Source organism: Taudactylus pleione, unplaced genomic scaffold (assembly GCF_031769625.1).
Source record: "Taudactylus pleione unplaced genomic scaffold, aTauple2 ptg000370l, whole genome shotgun sequence".
NCBI lineage: Eukaryota > Metazoa > Chordata > Amphibia > Anura > Myobatrachidae > Taudactylus > Taudactylus pleione.
The window spans coordinates 4,516,798-4,533,401 of record NW_028284771.1 but is presented as its reverse complement, the minus strand read 5'-3'; the positions used below and the strand labels follow the sequence as shown (position 1 = coordinate 4,533,401).

Below are 16,604 nucleotides of genomic sequence, written 5' to 3'. Positions count from 1 at the left end.
GTCAGCTGATCCAAAAAGGGCAGCAATGGGCACACTTCCCACCACGACTAGGAAAAATAATGTGTTCCATGTTGATCCTTGCTTTTGCAAGGATCAACCTCAATGATGGTTTTCATTTTAAGTAACAAAAAAAGAAAATGTTGAAAGTGTTCTAATGAAATAACTGTCTGCCTATTAGAGAAAGCAAGCTACATTATACAGCCGTGCCCCACCCCCCTTACTATCACTGAACTGTAGGCAGTGACTTATAGAAACTGCTACCTGAGGATGTGTATCTGAGAGGGCAGTGTTAGTTCATGTCCGGCACTATTAATAACAGGGCTGATGGTGGAAGCCTTTCCTGGGTACCGTCATACTGCACAGGGAAAAGGAGCACGGTAAACAGTCATCAATGTGAATCATGTTAACCTCACTTTAAAATGACTCCCAAGTCAGATTGTTACTTCCCCTCACCCTTTGTGATTGCCGGTACTGACACCAAAGTAATCTCTTATGATGTAAATTCCCTTTGTAAAATACTATAATCTTTTTTTTTTTAAATGTTCTTGCCATTGCCCCATCAATACTAGAGACACACATTGATGTTATGTAAGCATTTGTCTGTTGTTCATACAAGAAGCCTAGTCATATCTATCTGCTACAAGACAAATCAACATTAAACCTCTTCGTACTTATTGTAGTATGCACTGGTCTGTAATGTGGTTATAACTCAGGTGGCTGATTTTTACTTCTGTTTCATTGATAGAAAATAGATGCAAAATCAACATCAACAGCCCAGACTGCTCCTACAGAACCTAGTTCTACGGTAAGAGCACTGATTTATTCGGTTTTAATCTCGGGGAGATTTGAGTGATATGATATTAGCTGGTATGACCATAGCAGCAGAGATGGATAATACTTCCATAGAGTTTACAATGCACTAATGTGCAGGCATTCTACACTTATTACTGATGGAACTATAACAGTGGACAATGGGAACTAGGGGGTCTATTTACTAAGCAGTGTTAGGAGACAGAGTGAAAAGTGATAAGGTGCCAGCCAATCAGCTCCTAACTGTCATCTCACAGGCTGTGTTTGAAAAATGACAGTTGAGATCTGATTGGCTGGCACCTTATCACTTTTCACTCTGTCTCCTAACACTGCTTAGTAAATGGACCCCTTGATCTCCTAGCCATGTATGCCCTTTCTTTTTAGTGCTGCTTAATTTTTTATGTAGGAGGCTTTCTCCTGCAATAGGCTATCTATCGGGTGCAACTTCATTGACACCAGCATGGCCTTGGCAGGCTCTACTGGCTGTTGATAAATTCTTATTATTTACTAATCTTAATTCATTGGCCTTGTAGACAACACTGAGGCCCGATGCCGGCATCCCGACAGGGTTAGAATACTGACACTTTGTTGGTCGGTATCCTAACCCTCCCCCTAGTGCCTAACCCCTAAACCTCCCCCCTAACCCAGTACTTACCTTACTTATCGGGATGCTGGCCATGGGTATTCTGACTAGTGTCAGGATTCCGGCGTCGGCTATCTGACTGCCGGAATCCCAGCGGTCGGGATACTGACCGCATCCCGTACATGAGGTTTCCTGTAGCCTCAGTGGAACCCCAAAGTGCTGGGCTAAACATTGTGCTATCCTTCCGGCGTCGGCTATCTGACTGCCGGAATCCCAGTGGTCGGGATACTGACCGCATCCCGTACATGAGGTTTCCTGTAGCCTCAGTGGAATCCCAAAGTGCTGGGCTAAACATTGTGCAATCCTTGCTGATCATTTCCCACCTTGCTATCCGAATTTCCCAAATGTTTTCAAATTCAATATTTTAATGGATTTGATTATTTATTCTTTGTTTGATTTTTTTATTTTTATTAAAAGATTAAATCTACATTTGGATATTTACAGCCTAAGGAGGTATAATTTTTGTACACCACAGACTGTATTATTTATGGCAAATAAAGTAATTTTGCAGGAATCAAGTGACTGCTTTTATGCAAACACAATGTCTTTCTGTGTGCTGTATCTCATGCAATATTGATGTACATAGCAGCCAAGCATGCCGGGGAATCCTGCTTGTCCTTTACGATAACATTCATTTTTTGAGGAGCTTTTTAGATCACATCATTTGGACCAATTCAGTCCTTTATTTCTCTCATTTTAATCTGTAAGAAACCAACCCTATTGGTGGGTAAGATTTAGGGGCCTTACATGCAGGAACCAGATTCTTCAATGGAAGACATTGTTTTCCTTTTTTTTTGTTTTTTTGTTTTAAAAAATGAATATGAATAACAAAAATGTCTTATTAATATTTTAATGAATTGGCGGCCTCTTTTGGGGTGCATTATATAACATTGCTGTTACTATGACAAATAATAGGTCAACAGTAGCTGTAAAGATGAATTGTCTTGCAGCAGTGTGGTCCATTAATATGCCAGCAGTAGAAGTGTGCAGCAGTGAAAGTCATGTCTATTAATATGCCTCCTACATTAGTAATGTCAAGTAATATGTCACTACTACCGGGGGCTTATTTGGTATTACTGGGCATTACTAAGCTTCCTGCTGTAATAATACCCAATAATACATAAGAATATTGCCCGGTAACATGCCTGCAGCTAAAATAAAGCCTATTAATATTATTACTGACATTAGAAGCAGTCCTTCGCATTAAATAAACCATTTTTATGGCTGCTTTTACAGACCAGCTGTTTGCTTTGCTTCTTGCATCTCTGCCCAAGTGGCGCGGGCTGTTCCGTTTCACTTGAGGTGATATGAGCATTATACTGCTGGCTTCTAATTGGTCACTGCATGATGTCAATTAGAGCGCTAGACCTGTGCCTATTTCTCTAATTCACCAGGTGGGATGAAATTAAATGTTAATTTCCTCCCAATATGTGCTCAGTCATTGGCTGGAAGGGAAGGAGGATTCATTTTTATTTGGTAAGGAGTTAGAGTCCTCCAGCTCTTTAGTCCACATAGACACTCCACTAAGGACTTGTCACATTTCTCAGCCCTCTAACCTCCTAATAAAGTAGCTGGTGGACAAGGGAAGCAAGAGGAAATGCATTCACAGTCGTATTAAAGCAAATAAAGTATGCTAAGCCTTCTACCAAAGGAGATATGAGTCCAATAAAGCTAAGGCCTAGAAACATTGACCTAATCAATGGGTTGAGATATTCTTATGAAAAGGTCTGAATAATATACAGTTGGCAATAAGCAGAACTTTGTTGTATTGTCAGAAGGAAAAAGGACATTAACCACACAGGAGACAAGCGCTTCACTATAGTCGTGGGTGAAGTAGCCTTGTACAGCACTTATCAGACACTGTTACAGAGAGCTTAATGTGAGCACTAAGGGGTTGGTTCAGCGTTTGGAGCAAAACAAAACCATGTAGCACTGCAGGTGGGGCAGATAGAAAACATGCAGAGAGATTTAGAGGTCCAAACTCAGATCTAACTTGTAGCATAACAATACAGCTATCCAGCATTTGTGGGCTACATGCAAAGCAGACAATATTTAGCCTGCATGCAAATAAATAAATGAATGCATTTACACCCCTTGCAATGCACCGTGGTTAGTCTAGGAATGGACAGTTACTCCTTTTTATGCTAGCACGCTCCCACTGCACTTTGCCTTCACATTATAACTCTGTTACGCAGTTTCAGCCACAAGTGTGATGGAACTTAATTCAATACTGCTGTGCATCACCCGCACTTGTGTGCACTCCGCTCCGGAGCATACACAGCAAGAAAACATGCTCAGCACACGTACTTGTGTTCAGCATGAATGTAACTGGAATTCTGTGCTTCTAAAATCTGTAGTGAGAGATTAAGTACCAACCAATCCGCTCTTAACTGCCATTTTTCAAACACAGCCTGTAAAATGACAGGTAGGAGCTGATAGGTTTGTATTTTATCTCTCTCCACTTTATCTCTCTCCAAGGCTTGGTAAATCTTACCCAATATGTCTGTGAACGACATTGTTCAGACATATCTGGTCGACCTTGCAGATATATCTGTACATCTGCCAGTGTGTACGGGCGGCCAAGCAACCACCCATACAGTGGCCACAGGAACCGCTGACACTGACATCACAGCTGAGCGTGCAAATTTAAATGCCCGTTCAGTTGTGATGTCTGACCAGGCATATAGAGAGAGAGACTGGTAATTGTGTATAGCTTACCAAATTAGCCGCATAGTTTGAAGGAAAACCAGTTGACCGCTGAGTTGGCTAAGTGTGTACCCAGCTTAAACATTGTATACTCGTGACCAGATTTATTTATTTTTTTATTATTATTATCATTCTGTTTTATACACATAGGTGACTTATGTTGCGGCCTTACTTTTATCTTTCATTGGTGCAGTTTTCTTTTACAATAAATTCCTACTCTTGCCGTAACAAGTTGTGGGTGCTGGAATGGCGGAACTTTCGCTGCCCCGACCACAACCAGTTTACAGCTTATGGAGTACCTAGGGAGGCACCCTGCTACATAGAAAGGCTCATTACAATAGTTATTACTTTTTAGATTAGTGCAAAATACAGTATACAAAAATGTGGTTAACTGATGAAGCAATGGGCAGCACTGGCCACCCCTTCATCGGGCATGGGCCGCTTTGGATGAACCTGTAGCTTTTCCACAAACCCAGCCTACAAATCATGCTGATTCTTATAGTGTCGTTAGATTGTTCTGTTTACTCTGGCACCCATGAGTGACTGGTTAGTGTCATCTGTATTTACCAGCCAGTAATATCTTTATGCTGCACCATTGGCAGCACAGCTAGCGACATGTGACAGTCACAAAGCTCTGTTATAAAACCTCACACACTGATCTTATTGTCTTTTTATCTTGTATTTTGCTAGGCATTATCAGAAGATGCTTTAGACCAGCTTTTGGACACTCTTGAGGGTCCCCCTGCCAGTGTGCCAGAATCCCCCCAATATACCGGTCCGGAAATAACAGTAAGGCTGTGTATACTCTTTTGCAGCCGCAGCATATTATGAAGTGTTTGTGGTGGTAATTACCTTTCTCCTATAGAGATTAGTGAGTGTTTCTATTTACATGCTGGAATTTTGCCTTTTCGTGTGACTTTTGTTTTTATGATGCACATTTCTCCCACATGTAAATGACCTGCATTTAACGTCATCCATTATTTCATGTATATTTATTTTGTGGGTACAGAATAAACAAAATACACCGATGATTAAGCCAGTGCCTTTTTTACCAGGAAACCATTACACCTTCATACCTGGAAGAGCTTGGTAAGAGAGAGAGCACAATTCCCCCAGCATACAGACACTTGTTGGATGTGAGTATACTGCTATATTTCCTAGATACTGTTGTTAACTTTTTTTTTTTTTGTAATTAAAAATATAAAGAACATGTATACCCGTCAGAAATACTGTATTCAACCTCCCTGTGCCTCTTGCCCTGTTGTGCGTAGCTTTATGGAGAAGCTGCTGGACTAGCACCACACAGCAGCAGGCCTATTTTTTGACTGGACAGCCCAGCATGCAGGCTGAAAGGGCCTTGTCTCTTGCTGTGTTTTAAACCTGAAATGGGAGAGGCTGGGATTGCGAGTAGTACAATCCAGGACTTGTATGACAGCCAAGTACTGTCCGCACTTAGCATTCATCTGTGCTTAAACCACGGGACTCCCATCAGTGGAATAGGACAACATAGTAAAGACCAGAAGAGAGAGGGGCATGTAAACCTGTCAGCATAGTGTCAGGAGAGGTGCTACATTTTTGGCTGCTCTGTGAAAACCTCTATCTTGTGATTTTGATTTCCGTGTTGGCCTCATAAGAAGTACAGCTAGAATACAGTGACGGGAGGAAATACGATAAGTGGGCAGCAGAGTTCTGTGTCGGAGGTTCCATTGCAAATCGTCTGGAAAATGGCCAACACCGCCATTTTCCCAACGTTTTGCGCAGGTGCAGTGAGCTGCAGCGCCATTTTCAAAGTGACCTGCGCATGTGAGTAGACTCCGGCAGAGCGCTAGAGTTTACTCTAGTGCCCAGAGTCTGCCGCACTCAGTGCGCTGCCGGCAGCCGGGTGGAGAGGAGGGGGCACAGGACTCTGTTCATACGCCCCTCTATAAGGGTATTCAAGTTTTATTTGTATACCTGTTGTTGTGGTTATATTCTGGTCCTATTTGAACCCTATCAAAATAGAAAGGAGTGCTACTGATGATCCTTAAGTAAAATCCTGAAAAATACAAAGAAGAGAAGGAAGGTTCCTTACTCAGTGCACATGCCCTTATTATTACTAAACATACAGTAATATTACTTCTTAATGTAAGGTATTTTTATTTTGTTTCTGATTACAGCTTTAATTCAATTTCTTTATTAAAATATATAACCAATCACTTAACTTGATTGTTAAAGCAAAATATGTTTTAATAAAATATAGTGTGTAATCTAGTAAAGAAATAAGTGAATTCAAATTATTATTATTATTATTATTATCCTTTATTTATATGGCGCCACAAGTGTTCCGCAGCGCCTTACATAGTACATAGAACTAATAAGTGAACAAGAAACAAGTAACTTACAGTACATTACAGTGCAGGACAGGGACACAACTTATATACATTGCTGAAATAGTGATTAAAGCACTCACAATAAGCTGCCGGGAGTTGGCGGTCCCGTGTTAGGTGCCCTAATGGGGAGTAGAGAGTAGAAGAAAATGTAAAGAGAAGCACATGAGGGAAGAGGTCCCTGCTCATGAGAGCTTACATTCTAAGGGGAGGGGCAGACAGACAGGCGTGACACAGAAGGGGAAGATAGGAAGGAAAGAGCATGAGGTGGGTTAGGAGGAGTGCTGGAAGGCCTTGATGAAGTAGTGGGTCTTGAGACCCCGTTTGAAGATTTGTAGAGAGGTGGAGAGTCTGATAGGGAGAGGGAGAGCATTCCAAAGGTAGGGAGCAGCACGGGCAAAATCTCGGATGCGGGAGTGGGAGGAAGTAATCAGTTGGCAAGAGAGGCGGCATGCATTAGTTGAGCGAAGTGGGCGGGTGGGAGTGTGAAGGGAGAGAAGGTCAGAAATGTATGCGGGAGAGGATTTGGTGAGGGCTTTGTAGGTGAATGTAAGAACCTTGAATTGGCATCTGAAGGGGAAGGGGAGCCAGTGTAGGGCTTGAAGGAGAGGGGAAGCAGATATAGAACGTCTGGAGAGGAAGATGAGCCGAGCAGCAGCATTGAGAACAGATTGTAGTGGAGAGAGGTGAGAGACTGGGAGGCCAGCTAGGAGAAGGTTACAGTAGTCCAATCTGGATATGACCAGTGAGTGGATGAGGGTTTTAGTGGCATCCTGGGTGAGGAAGGGTCTAATCCTGGAGATATTTTTTAGGTGAAAACGGCAGGACTGCGAGATGTGCTGAATGTGCGGTTTAAAGGAGAGGGAGGAGTCTAGGATAACTCCAAGACAGCGCACTTTGGGGCTAGAGGAGATAGTTGTGCCATCAATAGATAACGAAATTGTGGAAAGTGATGTAGTGGAAGAGGGTGGGAAGATGATCAGCTCAGTCTTAGACATGTTAAGTTTAAGAAGCGCTGGGACATCCACGAAGAGACAGCAGAGAGACAGTTGGAGATACGGGTAAGGAGCTCAGGGGTGAGCTCAGGGGTGGAAAGGTAAATTTGAGTATCATCTGCATAGAGATGATATTGGAGGTCAAAGGAGTTAATGAGTTCACCTAAAGAGGATGTATATAGGGAGAAAAGGAGAGGTCCAAGAACAGAACCTTGGGGAACTCCTACCTTTAGTGGAAGTGGAGGGGAAGAGGAGTCATGAGAGGACACAGCGAAGGAACGATCAGAGAGGTAGGAGGAAAGCCAGGAGAGGGCAGTTTCACGTAAACCGAGAGAGTAAAGGATTTGCAGGAGGAGAGGGTGGTCTACAGTGTCAAATGCAGCAGAGAGGTCAAGGAGAATGAGCAGAGAGTAGTGACCCTTGGATTTGGCAGCAAGGAGGTCGTTGCTGACTTTCGTGAGGGCAGTTTCCGTGGAGTGGAGAGATCGGAAGCCAGATTGAAATGAGTCAAGGAGGGAGTGGGAGGAAAGAAAGGTGGTAAGGCGGTTGTAGACAATACGCTCAAGGAGTTTGGAAGCAAAAGGGAGAAGAGAGATGGGTCGATAGTTTGAAAGTATGTTAGGATCAAGGGTAGGTTTTTTAAGAATGGGGGAGACAAGAGCATGTTTGAATGCAGAAGGGACAGTGCCAGATGATAGGGAAAGATTAAGGAGGTGAGCCAGATGGGAACAGGCAGAAGGAGACAAGTGGGAGAGGAGACGGGAAGGGATAGGGTCAAGAGGGGAGGTGGAAGGAGGGGAGGACCGGATGAGGGCCAAGACTTCCTCTCCAGAAGCAGGGGAGAAGGATGTCAGAGTTGGTGAGACAGAAGGGGAGGGGTGGTAAGGGCAAGGAGGGAGAGGAGTGCTAAGGGTCTGATGGGATATGATGTCCTCACGTATGGAGTCAATTTTAGATGTAAAGTAGGTGGCAAAGTCGAGGGCAGAGAGCGAGGAGGGAAGGCGAGGAGGGGAAGGGCAGAGTAGGGAGTTGAAAGTGGCAAAGAGACGCCGGGGGTTTGAGGACTGGGAGGAGATGAGGTTCTTGAAATATGTTTGTTTGGAGAGAGACAGGGAAGCACTGTAGGAGGAGAGAATAAATTTGAAATGGAGGAAGTCAGCCTTAGAGCGTGACTTTCTCCACTGACGCTCCGCAATTCTTGAACACTTTTGTAGGTATCTGGTGCATTTGGAATGCCAGGGTTGTGGTGTGGATCTGCGAGGGTGAGTGGTTATTGCTGGAGCAACAGAATCAAGAGCAGAAGCAAGGGAGGAATTGTACAGGGAAGTAGCTTGTTCAGGACAGGAGAGAGAAATGATAGGGGAGAGAAGAGAGTCCAGCAGGGAGGAAAAAGCAACAGTGTCAATAGCCTCAATATTACGCTTAGTAATGGTAGCCTTAGGAGTTAGAGGAGGGCAAGGAGAGAGGGATAGGTTAAAAGAGAGAAGGTGATGGTCAGAGAGGGGGAATGGGCAATTGGAGTAATCAGAAATATCACAACGGTGCGTAAAGACCAGGTCAAGTGAGTGCCCACTCACATGGGAGGGTGAGGAGGTCCATTGGGCGAGACCAAATGAAGAGGTGAGGGTAAGGAGTTTAGCTGCAGAGGATTCTGTGGGAATGTCAATAGGAATATTAAAATCACCTAGGATAATGGAGGGAAGATCTGAGGAGAGAAAGTGAGGGAGCCAGGAAGCGAAGTTGTCAAGGAATTTGGAGGGAGAGCCAGGGGGACGGTAAATGACAGCTACTCTGAGGTTTACTGGTTGGAAGAGTCGTATAGCATGAACCTCAAATGTGGGGAATGTAAGGGATGGTTCAGAGGGTATTAGCTGGTATGAGTAACTGGTGGATAGAAGGACCCCAACTCCACCACCATGGCGACCCCCAGGCCGGGGGGTATGGGAGAAGGCAAAGCCCCCAGAGGATAGAGCAGCAGGAGAAGTGGTGTCAGAGGGTGAGATCCAAGTTTCAGTGATGGCTAGGAGATTCAGAGAGTTGGAGATAAAAAGGTCATGGGTGGGGACCAGTTTATTACAGACTGACCTGGCGTTCCAGAGGGCACAGGATAGAGAGATAGCATTTGTGGGGGAGATGTGAATGAGATTGTCCGGGTTGCTGTAACGTGGAGGTGAGATTAATTTGGGGGACCGATATGAATAGAGTTTAGTGATGGTGCGGGCACCTGAGCTGGAAAGGGAACCAATAGGAGGTGGGCAGGGAGGGAGATGTGGATGGCAGTGGGGTGAAGTGACAGGGAGAGGAGTGTAGGAGGAGGGTTTGGTGGTGGGGTAGTAGGACAGAGGGGGGGTAGAACAGGAAGAAAGTGGAGTAATGGGTGAGGAGTGAAGAGTAGGCAGACAGGCGTGTGTCTGCCAATAACACAACTTTTTACTTTCCAATACATAGTTATTTCTATTTTCTGATATGGAAGGATTATATTTTAATTCTTCAATAGTATTCTATTACTTCAATATATTTCCTTTTTCAGAACAGTGGTACAATTTTTAATGAATTCCTTTTCGTGTCTGACACTATTGGAATCATAATTTAATACTACACTGCTAGTTATTCTTTAATATTTAATGGGGTAGCGCTTTGCTGCTAGATTGCACTATCTTGCACTAGTGGTGACTCTATGGCTCCATTAGATTTCCCAGAGACACGAAAAGGAATTCATTAAAAACTGTACCACTGTTCTGAAAAAGGAAATATATTGAAGTAATAGAATACTATTGAAGAATTAAAATCTAATCCTTCCATATATCAGAAAATAAGAAAATAGAAATAACTATTTTTTGGAAACTAAAAAGTTTTGTTATTGGCAGACAAACATTTTGAATTTTAATTTACTTATTTCTTTACTAGATTACACTCTCGATATTTTATTAAAACCTATTTCGCTTTAACTACCAAGTGATTGGGTATGCATTTTAATAAGAAACTGAATAAAAGCTGTATTTTAATGTGTACAGAAACCAAATAAAAATACCTTACATTAAGAAGTAATATTACTGTATGTTTAATAATAAGGGCATGTGCACTGAGTAAGGAACCTTCCTTCTCTTCTTTGTATTTTTCAAATTAATAAAACCTGTCAGAGGGGAGCAGGGACTACTACATGACGCAGCCAAATAGCTATCCTTGCAGCACTGCCTGTGGAAGAAAATGCAACTGTTTAGCCATTAAGAGACTTTGCCAAAGAGAGAGTCCCACTGACTTTCTGGGGTTGATTCTAACAGTACAGTAGCGATGTGCCTGTTGAGACAGCGTTTGAATGATATCGATGGCACCCTGAATCGCCCCTACTTTGTGCATTTTTAGAGCACTCTTTGGGGCTGTAAGGTAAAATGCACAATGTAAGTCTAGCGTATATATACGGAATTTGTGCGCAGTGCACATTGCCAGGGCATCTCGCCGGAACGTGCAATGTAAGATCGCTTCTATTTGAATTGACCCAGAATGGCTCTTTGCTTATTGCCCAGAGTGAGCACAATATAAATCTTATGAATCTTTGAGCTTAAAAATGGCAGTGCTCCCTGCTCTTTGCTGTTCAGCTTTTGGGGAGAGGACAATGAAGGCAGGGGCAGAAGTATGGGAGACAATGGAGGCGCCTGCCGCCAGGCGCCAGCCCTGAAGCGGCACCTCCTCCATCACCCACAATGTCTTCACCCCATTTAGGGCTGTATATATGGGGGATAGGGGGGCACTAAATGATAACTTGCCTCCGGGCATCTGGTATGAACTTACGCCACTGAATGACGGGGTCTATTGATGGTAACAAGGGTTGATTTTTGATGGTATACGGGGCACTTTTTAATTGAATGTGCTTTTAAATAGAGTCCAATAGATTTAATAGAACATGGTTTTAGAAGATGCAGACTTCCATGGGTATATGAAATTATAATTATTTTTAACAATATTTACATATTGTAATAGCATGTACTGTGTTTTTAGGGGAAAGATCATGGTACACCCATACCTCCACCTCCAGCCGAGCCACCTCAGGTAAAGTATCTCCAACATACATTTTCTGAATACGTCCAAACATTATTATTTTTGGTGTTTGTTTTGGATATCTTAACTTTTTATTTTGGAGCGGGAACCAATCACTAATTAGCTTTCTCTCTGTTGTATAATGTAGACTATACTAGCAATATTGGCGTGGTTATTACCATTAAGCCTGGTCTGATATATGCCCATTTGCGTAGTGGACCGTATTATACACCTATCAGTAGCCATATCCGGTGCCTGGGGGCTGGTTCACAGAAAAAAAGGAATATTCCCTCCAGCACACTGCAGCAATATCAACAAAAATACTTGAATCCTACATAATAATAGAAATTCAGAGGTATTAGTAGCATAAATTTGCAAATAAATGATTAAGCGCCGGGCCAACATCAAGGCTCTTCTATACCGGCGTCCCTAACATTAAGGGGTTCACGTCCGAGGCGTAAGGCACCCCAAAATAATCCAGCCAAGGACCATCCCCAGGGCATCACACGAAAAGTGAAAAAATATAATGAGAGAGAATTAAAATGACATAAATAATGAACAAACAAATAGAAAGGTGATGAAAAAGTATCTGTGAATGATGCCCTGAAAAAAGCCCAGCCAGTGCAACTCTGGGGGCCCCCCCGCCCAAACACTCACCCCAAAATTATTATTGCTACCTAATAGTAGCACCCACTCTGGGTCATATAATTACAAATTAATGTACTGCATGATAACAGCACATGTATAAGCCGAGAGCCTGGGGGCTGGTGCATACACATTTTGTGATGCCTACCCCTCAGCAAAAGGGCACAAATACACTACATGGGCCCCTTTTTAGAACTTCATCTTTGAGCATGTATGTGGCCAGTTCACCATCAGACCCTTTGCATGTTTGTCTTTAATTTTCCGTTTACTAACCAAGCTATTGCCTACTTTCTCACCAATTGATGTTTCCTTTGGCCTAGGCAGCAAACCTTGACATGATGAAACCACTGAAAGTGATGACATTTTAATCACAATAACATAATTTGTATCTTGCATCCTTCAGCCACTGAGTGAAGATGACTTTTTAGACGAATTCTCAAAGGATTTCGAATCTTCACCTTCTCCCACTGTCCAGACAGCTCCTGCTGTGGGACCCAAGGTACACGCTTAGAAATATTTATTGTGTATGTTTTATGCCATAGCCAATAGCACAGATTATACTCACTATTCCTTCTGTACAGTAAATACAGATAAAGGAGCTCTTTCTACTTCAGGGTCCATAGGGGGTCCACAGGGTTGACCTTGGGGTATAGGTTGGGAACCAAATCCGGGCACCACGCAGTTAAAGCTTTTAGCTCCCAGGATACACTTGGGTCCACTCTCCCTATAACCCCACCCCCGAGCCAGTGGCACCTCAGTTTAAGTTCGTGCCCGGCCGGAGTTGGGTCACCGTTACTGCAGGGGGGCTGCTTAGCAGCCCCTAAGCTTAAAAGAGTTTTATTTTATTATTTTTTACTACTCTTCAGAGCGGCAGCATCAGACTGTCCAATGGACGTCTGAGCTGCCGCTCCTACACCCCGCCGGCGCTGCGACGCCAGTACAGATCTGGGGATCGCAGCGGGACCCCAGAGTCTGTACTAAACGGGCTCTGGAGGAATCCCTGGGCTGCTGCCGGATCGACGGGGACAGGTAAGTCGCGTGGTCACCGCTTGCGGTGATCCACGTGTGAATATGCAGCCTTATGCCTCCGGTCTCTGGGGACAGACCGGAGGCGCTAGCGGTGGCGGCGGGCTCCCCCTCCATGGAGGCATACCCCGTGTGTCCACAGCCCACCAGGGATTATAGCGGCAGCGGGAGCCGGCATCCCGGGGGGTTAATTGCTAGCCAGGGGAGGAAGCCTTCCCTGTCTAGCGGCTCCTCCCCTCAGCTCAGCGCGCCTTTCAATAATACAGTCTGGCGTCGCTGAGCTGCTTCCTCCGCGGGCCACGCTTCTTCTGAGGTCTCCAGTGGCCATTTTCTCTCTGTGGTGCTGCAGAACTCTTAGGATGTCAGTGAGCCCAGTCCCCCTGCGTAACTGGCCATTTTGGGTGAGTGTACACAGCGCTATAGCCTTCCCAGACACTGAATCTGGGCAGTTGAATGTAGCGACATTGTGCAGTATATTATATGTCATGCTTATGTATGTATATATATTTTTCTGCATTGTATGTGACTTATGCTAGTGCTGACTGTCTGCTTTTTCTCTCACCTGTCAGTGTATATCTATCCCTTTTCTTTATCTGCCCTAATACAGGTGTACCTGGGGTGGTTCTGAGACCTCACATATATATATTTGTTAATATCTGTGAGGTTTGTCACATACTGTTGCGTGCTGCACGTTGCCATATTTTAGATGGAACTGTGAGTTGCATACGCTGATAATGGGTCCCTGCAGCTAATCTTAGCGTCAGTCAGGACCGGTATGGCGCTGCTTAATATTTCCGTCAAGATAGTCAGATATATCTGACCAGGAGATTGCACACGATACTGCACCCATTATTGCTATCCTGCAAGTCATAGCCTGCAGGAATTAGTGCGGAGGATTTTAACTCAGAAAGGTTTATGTATGCGGCACCATCTGGTGCGGGGCACCTTGCACGACCCCCTTAAAGGGCGGTTTATTTCTCAGGATCCTCTCCTTTGAGGATCGCCGGGCGGGCCCCATTGTCGTCACTCGCTTGGAGTTACTTCACCATACTGCCCTTTTGAACTCGGGGTATCTCGCAATTTCTTGTAATTTACCCCTGTGCAACAGACTGTCGCTCCCCGCCGGGGTTTTTCACAGTACATGAATTACCTCCGATACCACATCGGTCTGTCATTCCCCTTGCAGGGATTACCACAACGGCCACCCTGGTGGATGTCGTTTTATACGAAATACTAATTGGCGTGATATACGCCCTTTGGTTACTGACCAGTGGCTCTGCCGTGAACTGGATGGTATATTCGGCTCTTTCCCTCTCACATGGGGGGAGCCGATTTCAAGTATTATTATCCCTGCTTTGGGGCTGGTAGCCAGGTTCATTCTGGATATAGAGAATGTCGATCCTGCACCTGTATCATACATCTCCCGTTTTCTGCCCAGTGGGTGGATCTCATAGCGGGAGTCTGGCTGTCGCCAGATACGAGGAGTCACAAAGGCCTCCTGTTACCCATTCCCTGAGGGTCCTCACAAGTAATGGAAATCCCCTTCTGGGATGGATTTGTATGTTAATCATCGGGTTACAGGCATTAATACGCCTCCCATCCCCGCCTGGACGGATTTTACGGATCCGTAGGTGGTAACTTTGCCTGAAATCAATGTACTCGTTTTCAGGGCCTGTTGCCCGTCCTACCATGGCCATCGCATGGTGATGCTTTTGTGACGTTTTTCCCCTCCAACACGTCTGAGGTTCAAATATCTTTTGCCGCTCACATAAAATATGCAGTGGTCATATGTGGGATTACCTCATGGGATGCCGGTCTTCTAACTTTCAGGGTTTTGGCGGCGTCTGTATCCGCCGCAGTACCCTATGGCTGCGTTATGGGAAAGCAGAGGTGCACACTCCTTCCATGGGGAAGATCTTGTTTGGTCCTGACCTTGACAAGATCGTTGCATCATTGGCAGTATCACTAATGGGGAGATACCGTCTTTAGCTACTCCCACTACATTCGGACTAACTCTGTTAAGCCTTTTTGTCCTCAGGGTCAGCCTAAAGGCCTGTTTTTTCCTAGGCTGTCGGCCTCCATGGGGGCCACCATATCCAATACCGAGCAGTCCTGGACTTCCGGACGACCCTGTTTCTACACCTGAGGATATACCCTCAGCCTGTCGGGACAGGTCTACATCTGGGGAATTTCCAGAGTGAGGTACTGATTCTCAACGGCCTCTCATTGCTCAGGCAGCCTCCTCACAGGCATTGTTACACGGGCCCTTCTTCAGACCTGATCAGGGCCTTACAATCCCAGAAAGCTATACAGTCTTTGTGGTAAGCAGAGCTATTTCGGCCAACCTCACTATCTCAGTGAGGGACTGGTTGTTCTACTTTCTTTCTGGGGTGGTGACCGACTGGTCCTCATTTGCCTATACTCTGTCTCAAATCCCTGAATCAGATTCCAACGGTGCCTGGACTCAGGTGGAATCGTCCATGCTCCATCATCCGACGTTTGGAACCTGGGGATTTTAGGGTATATCTGAGTATTCAGGATACGTACCTACGGGTACGTACAGAGCCCTCTCATCAGCATGGGTTCAGGTTTGCTGTGCCACAGCAACACTTGTAAGTTTCGGGCTCTGCCTTTTGGGACTGTCCTCAACTCCACCGGGGTTTACCAGCCTTATGGATTTTCTGACAGTTCACCTGTTCAGGGTATCCGAATGCTCCTTTCTCTGGACGGTCTCCTGCTTTTAGCAGGATCACCAAGGTACTTTACCGCCAGGTCAGGATAACCGTGGCTTCTTCTCGGCACAGATAATTAGTCAACGGAGAAAAAAGTTCTCCCTACATCCCTCACAGGGTTTTCTTCATCTGGGAGCACTGCTGGATTCTCAGACTCTGAGAATTTTTCTGGCGTAAGACAAGATCTCCACTCTTCAACTTGGAGTGTGCGGATATCTACGCATTCGACATATGTCATTACTCTTTGTGATGCGCGGTCTACCAGAGTGTCTACCTTTTGGTAGGGCGGAATGTGCTCCGTTCCATTCCAGGCCTTGCCATAATTGACTCCCCTCCAGATGGATCGAGTTTTTCCCATCGGATCGCTGTTCGAACGATGATACTTTCACCGGAGGCGAGTTGGTCTCTGTCCGGGTGGCTATGGCCATCTCGTCCAGGGTGTTCTTTGCTACAGACAGTGTCTGGTCCGCATTCGTTTCGGGGCAGTTGGACGTCTGTCGTTTCTGCCCCGCCACTTAACTTGTTGATACTTTAGGCTGTCTTGGACCTTCACTCTGGCCTAACCCATATGTCATGGTAAACCTGAATAGGTTCAGTCCGACAGTGTCACAACAGTGACTTCCATCTAGGCAACACTGGTAGTTGG

General features: G+C 44.9%; 1 protein-coding gene across 6 annotated transcripts in view; it reads left to right on the top strand.

Moving 5' to 3' along the window:
- The window catches only part of CAST (calpastatin), a 222,994-nt gene that overhangs the window by 168,786 nt on the left and 37,604 nt on the right, over positions 1-16,604 (top strand). For all 6 annotated transcript variants that reach the window (XM_088444664.1, XM_088444666.1, XM_088444665.1 and 3 more), the window contains 5 exons: positions 746-805; positions 4,850-4,948; positions 5,215-5,295; positions 11,517-11,567; positions 12,604-12,699. In XM_088444664.1, coding sequence (XP_088300790.1) covers positions 746-805; positions 4,850-4,948; positions 5,215-5,295; positions 11,517-11,567; positions 12,604-12,699 — 387 coding nt within the window. The remainder of the gene's footprint in view (positions 1-745; positions 806-4,849; positions 4,949-5,214; positions 5,296-11,516; positions 11,568-12,603; positions 12,700-16,604) is intronic.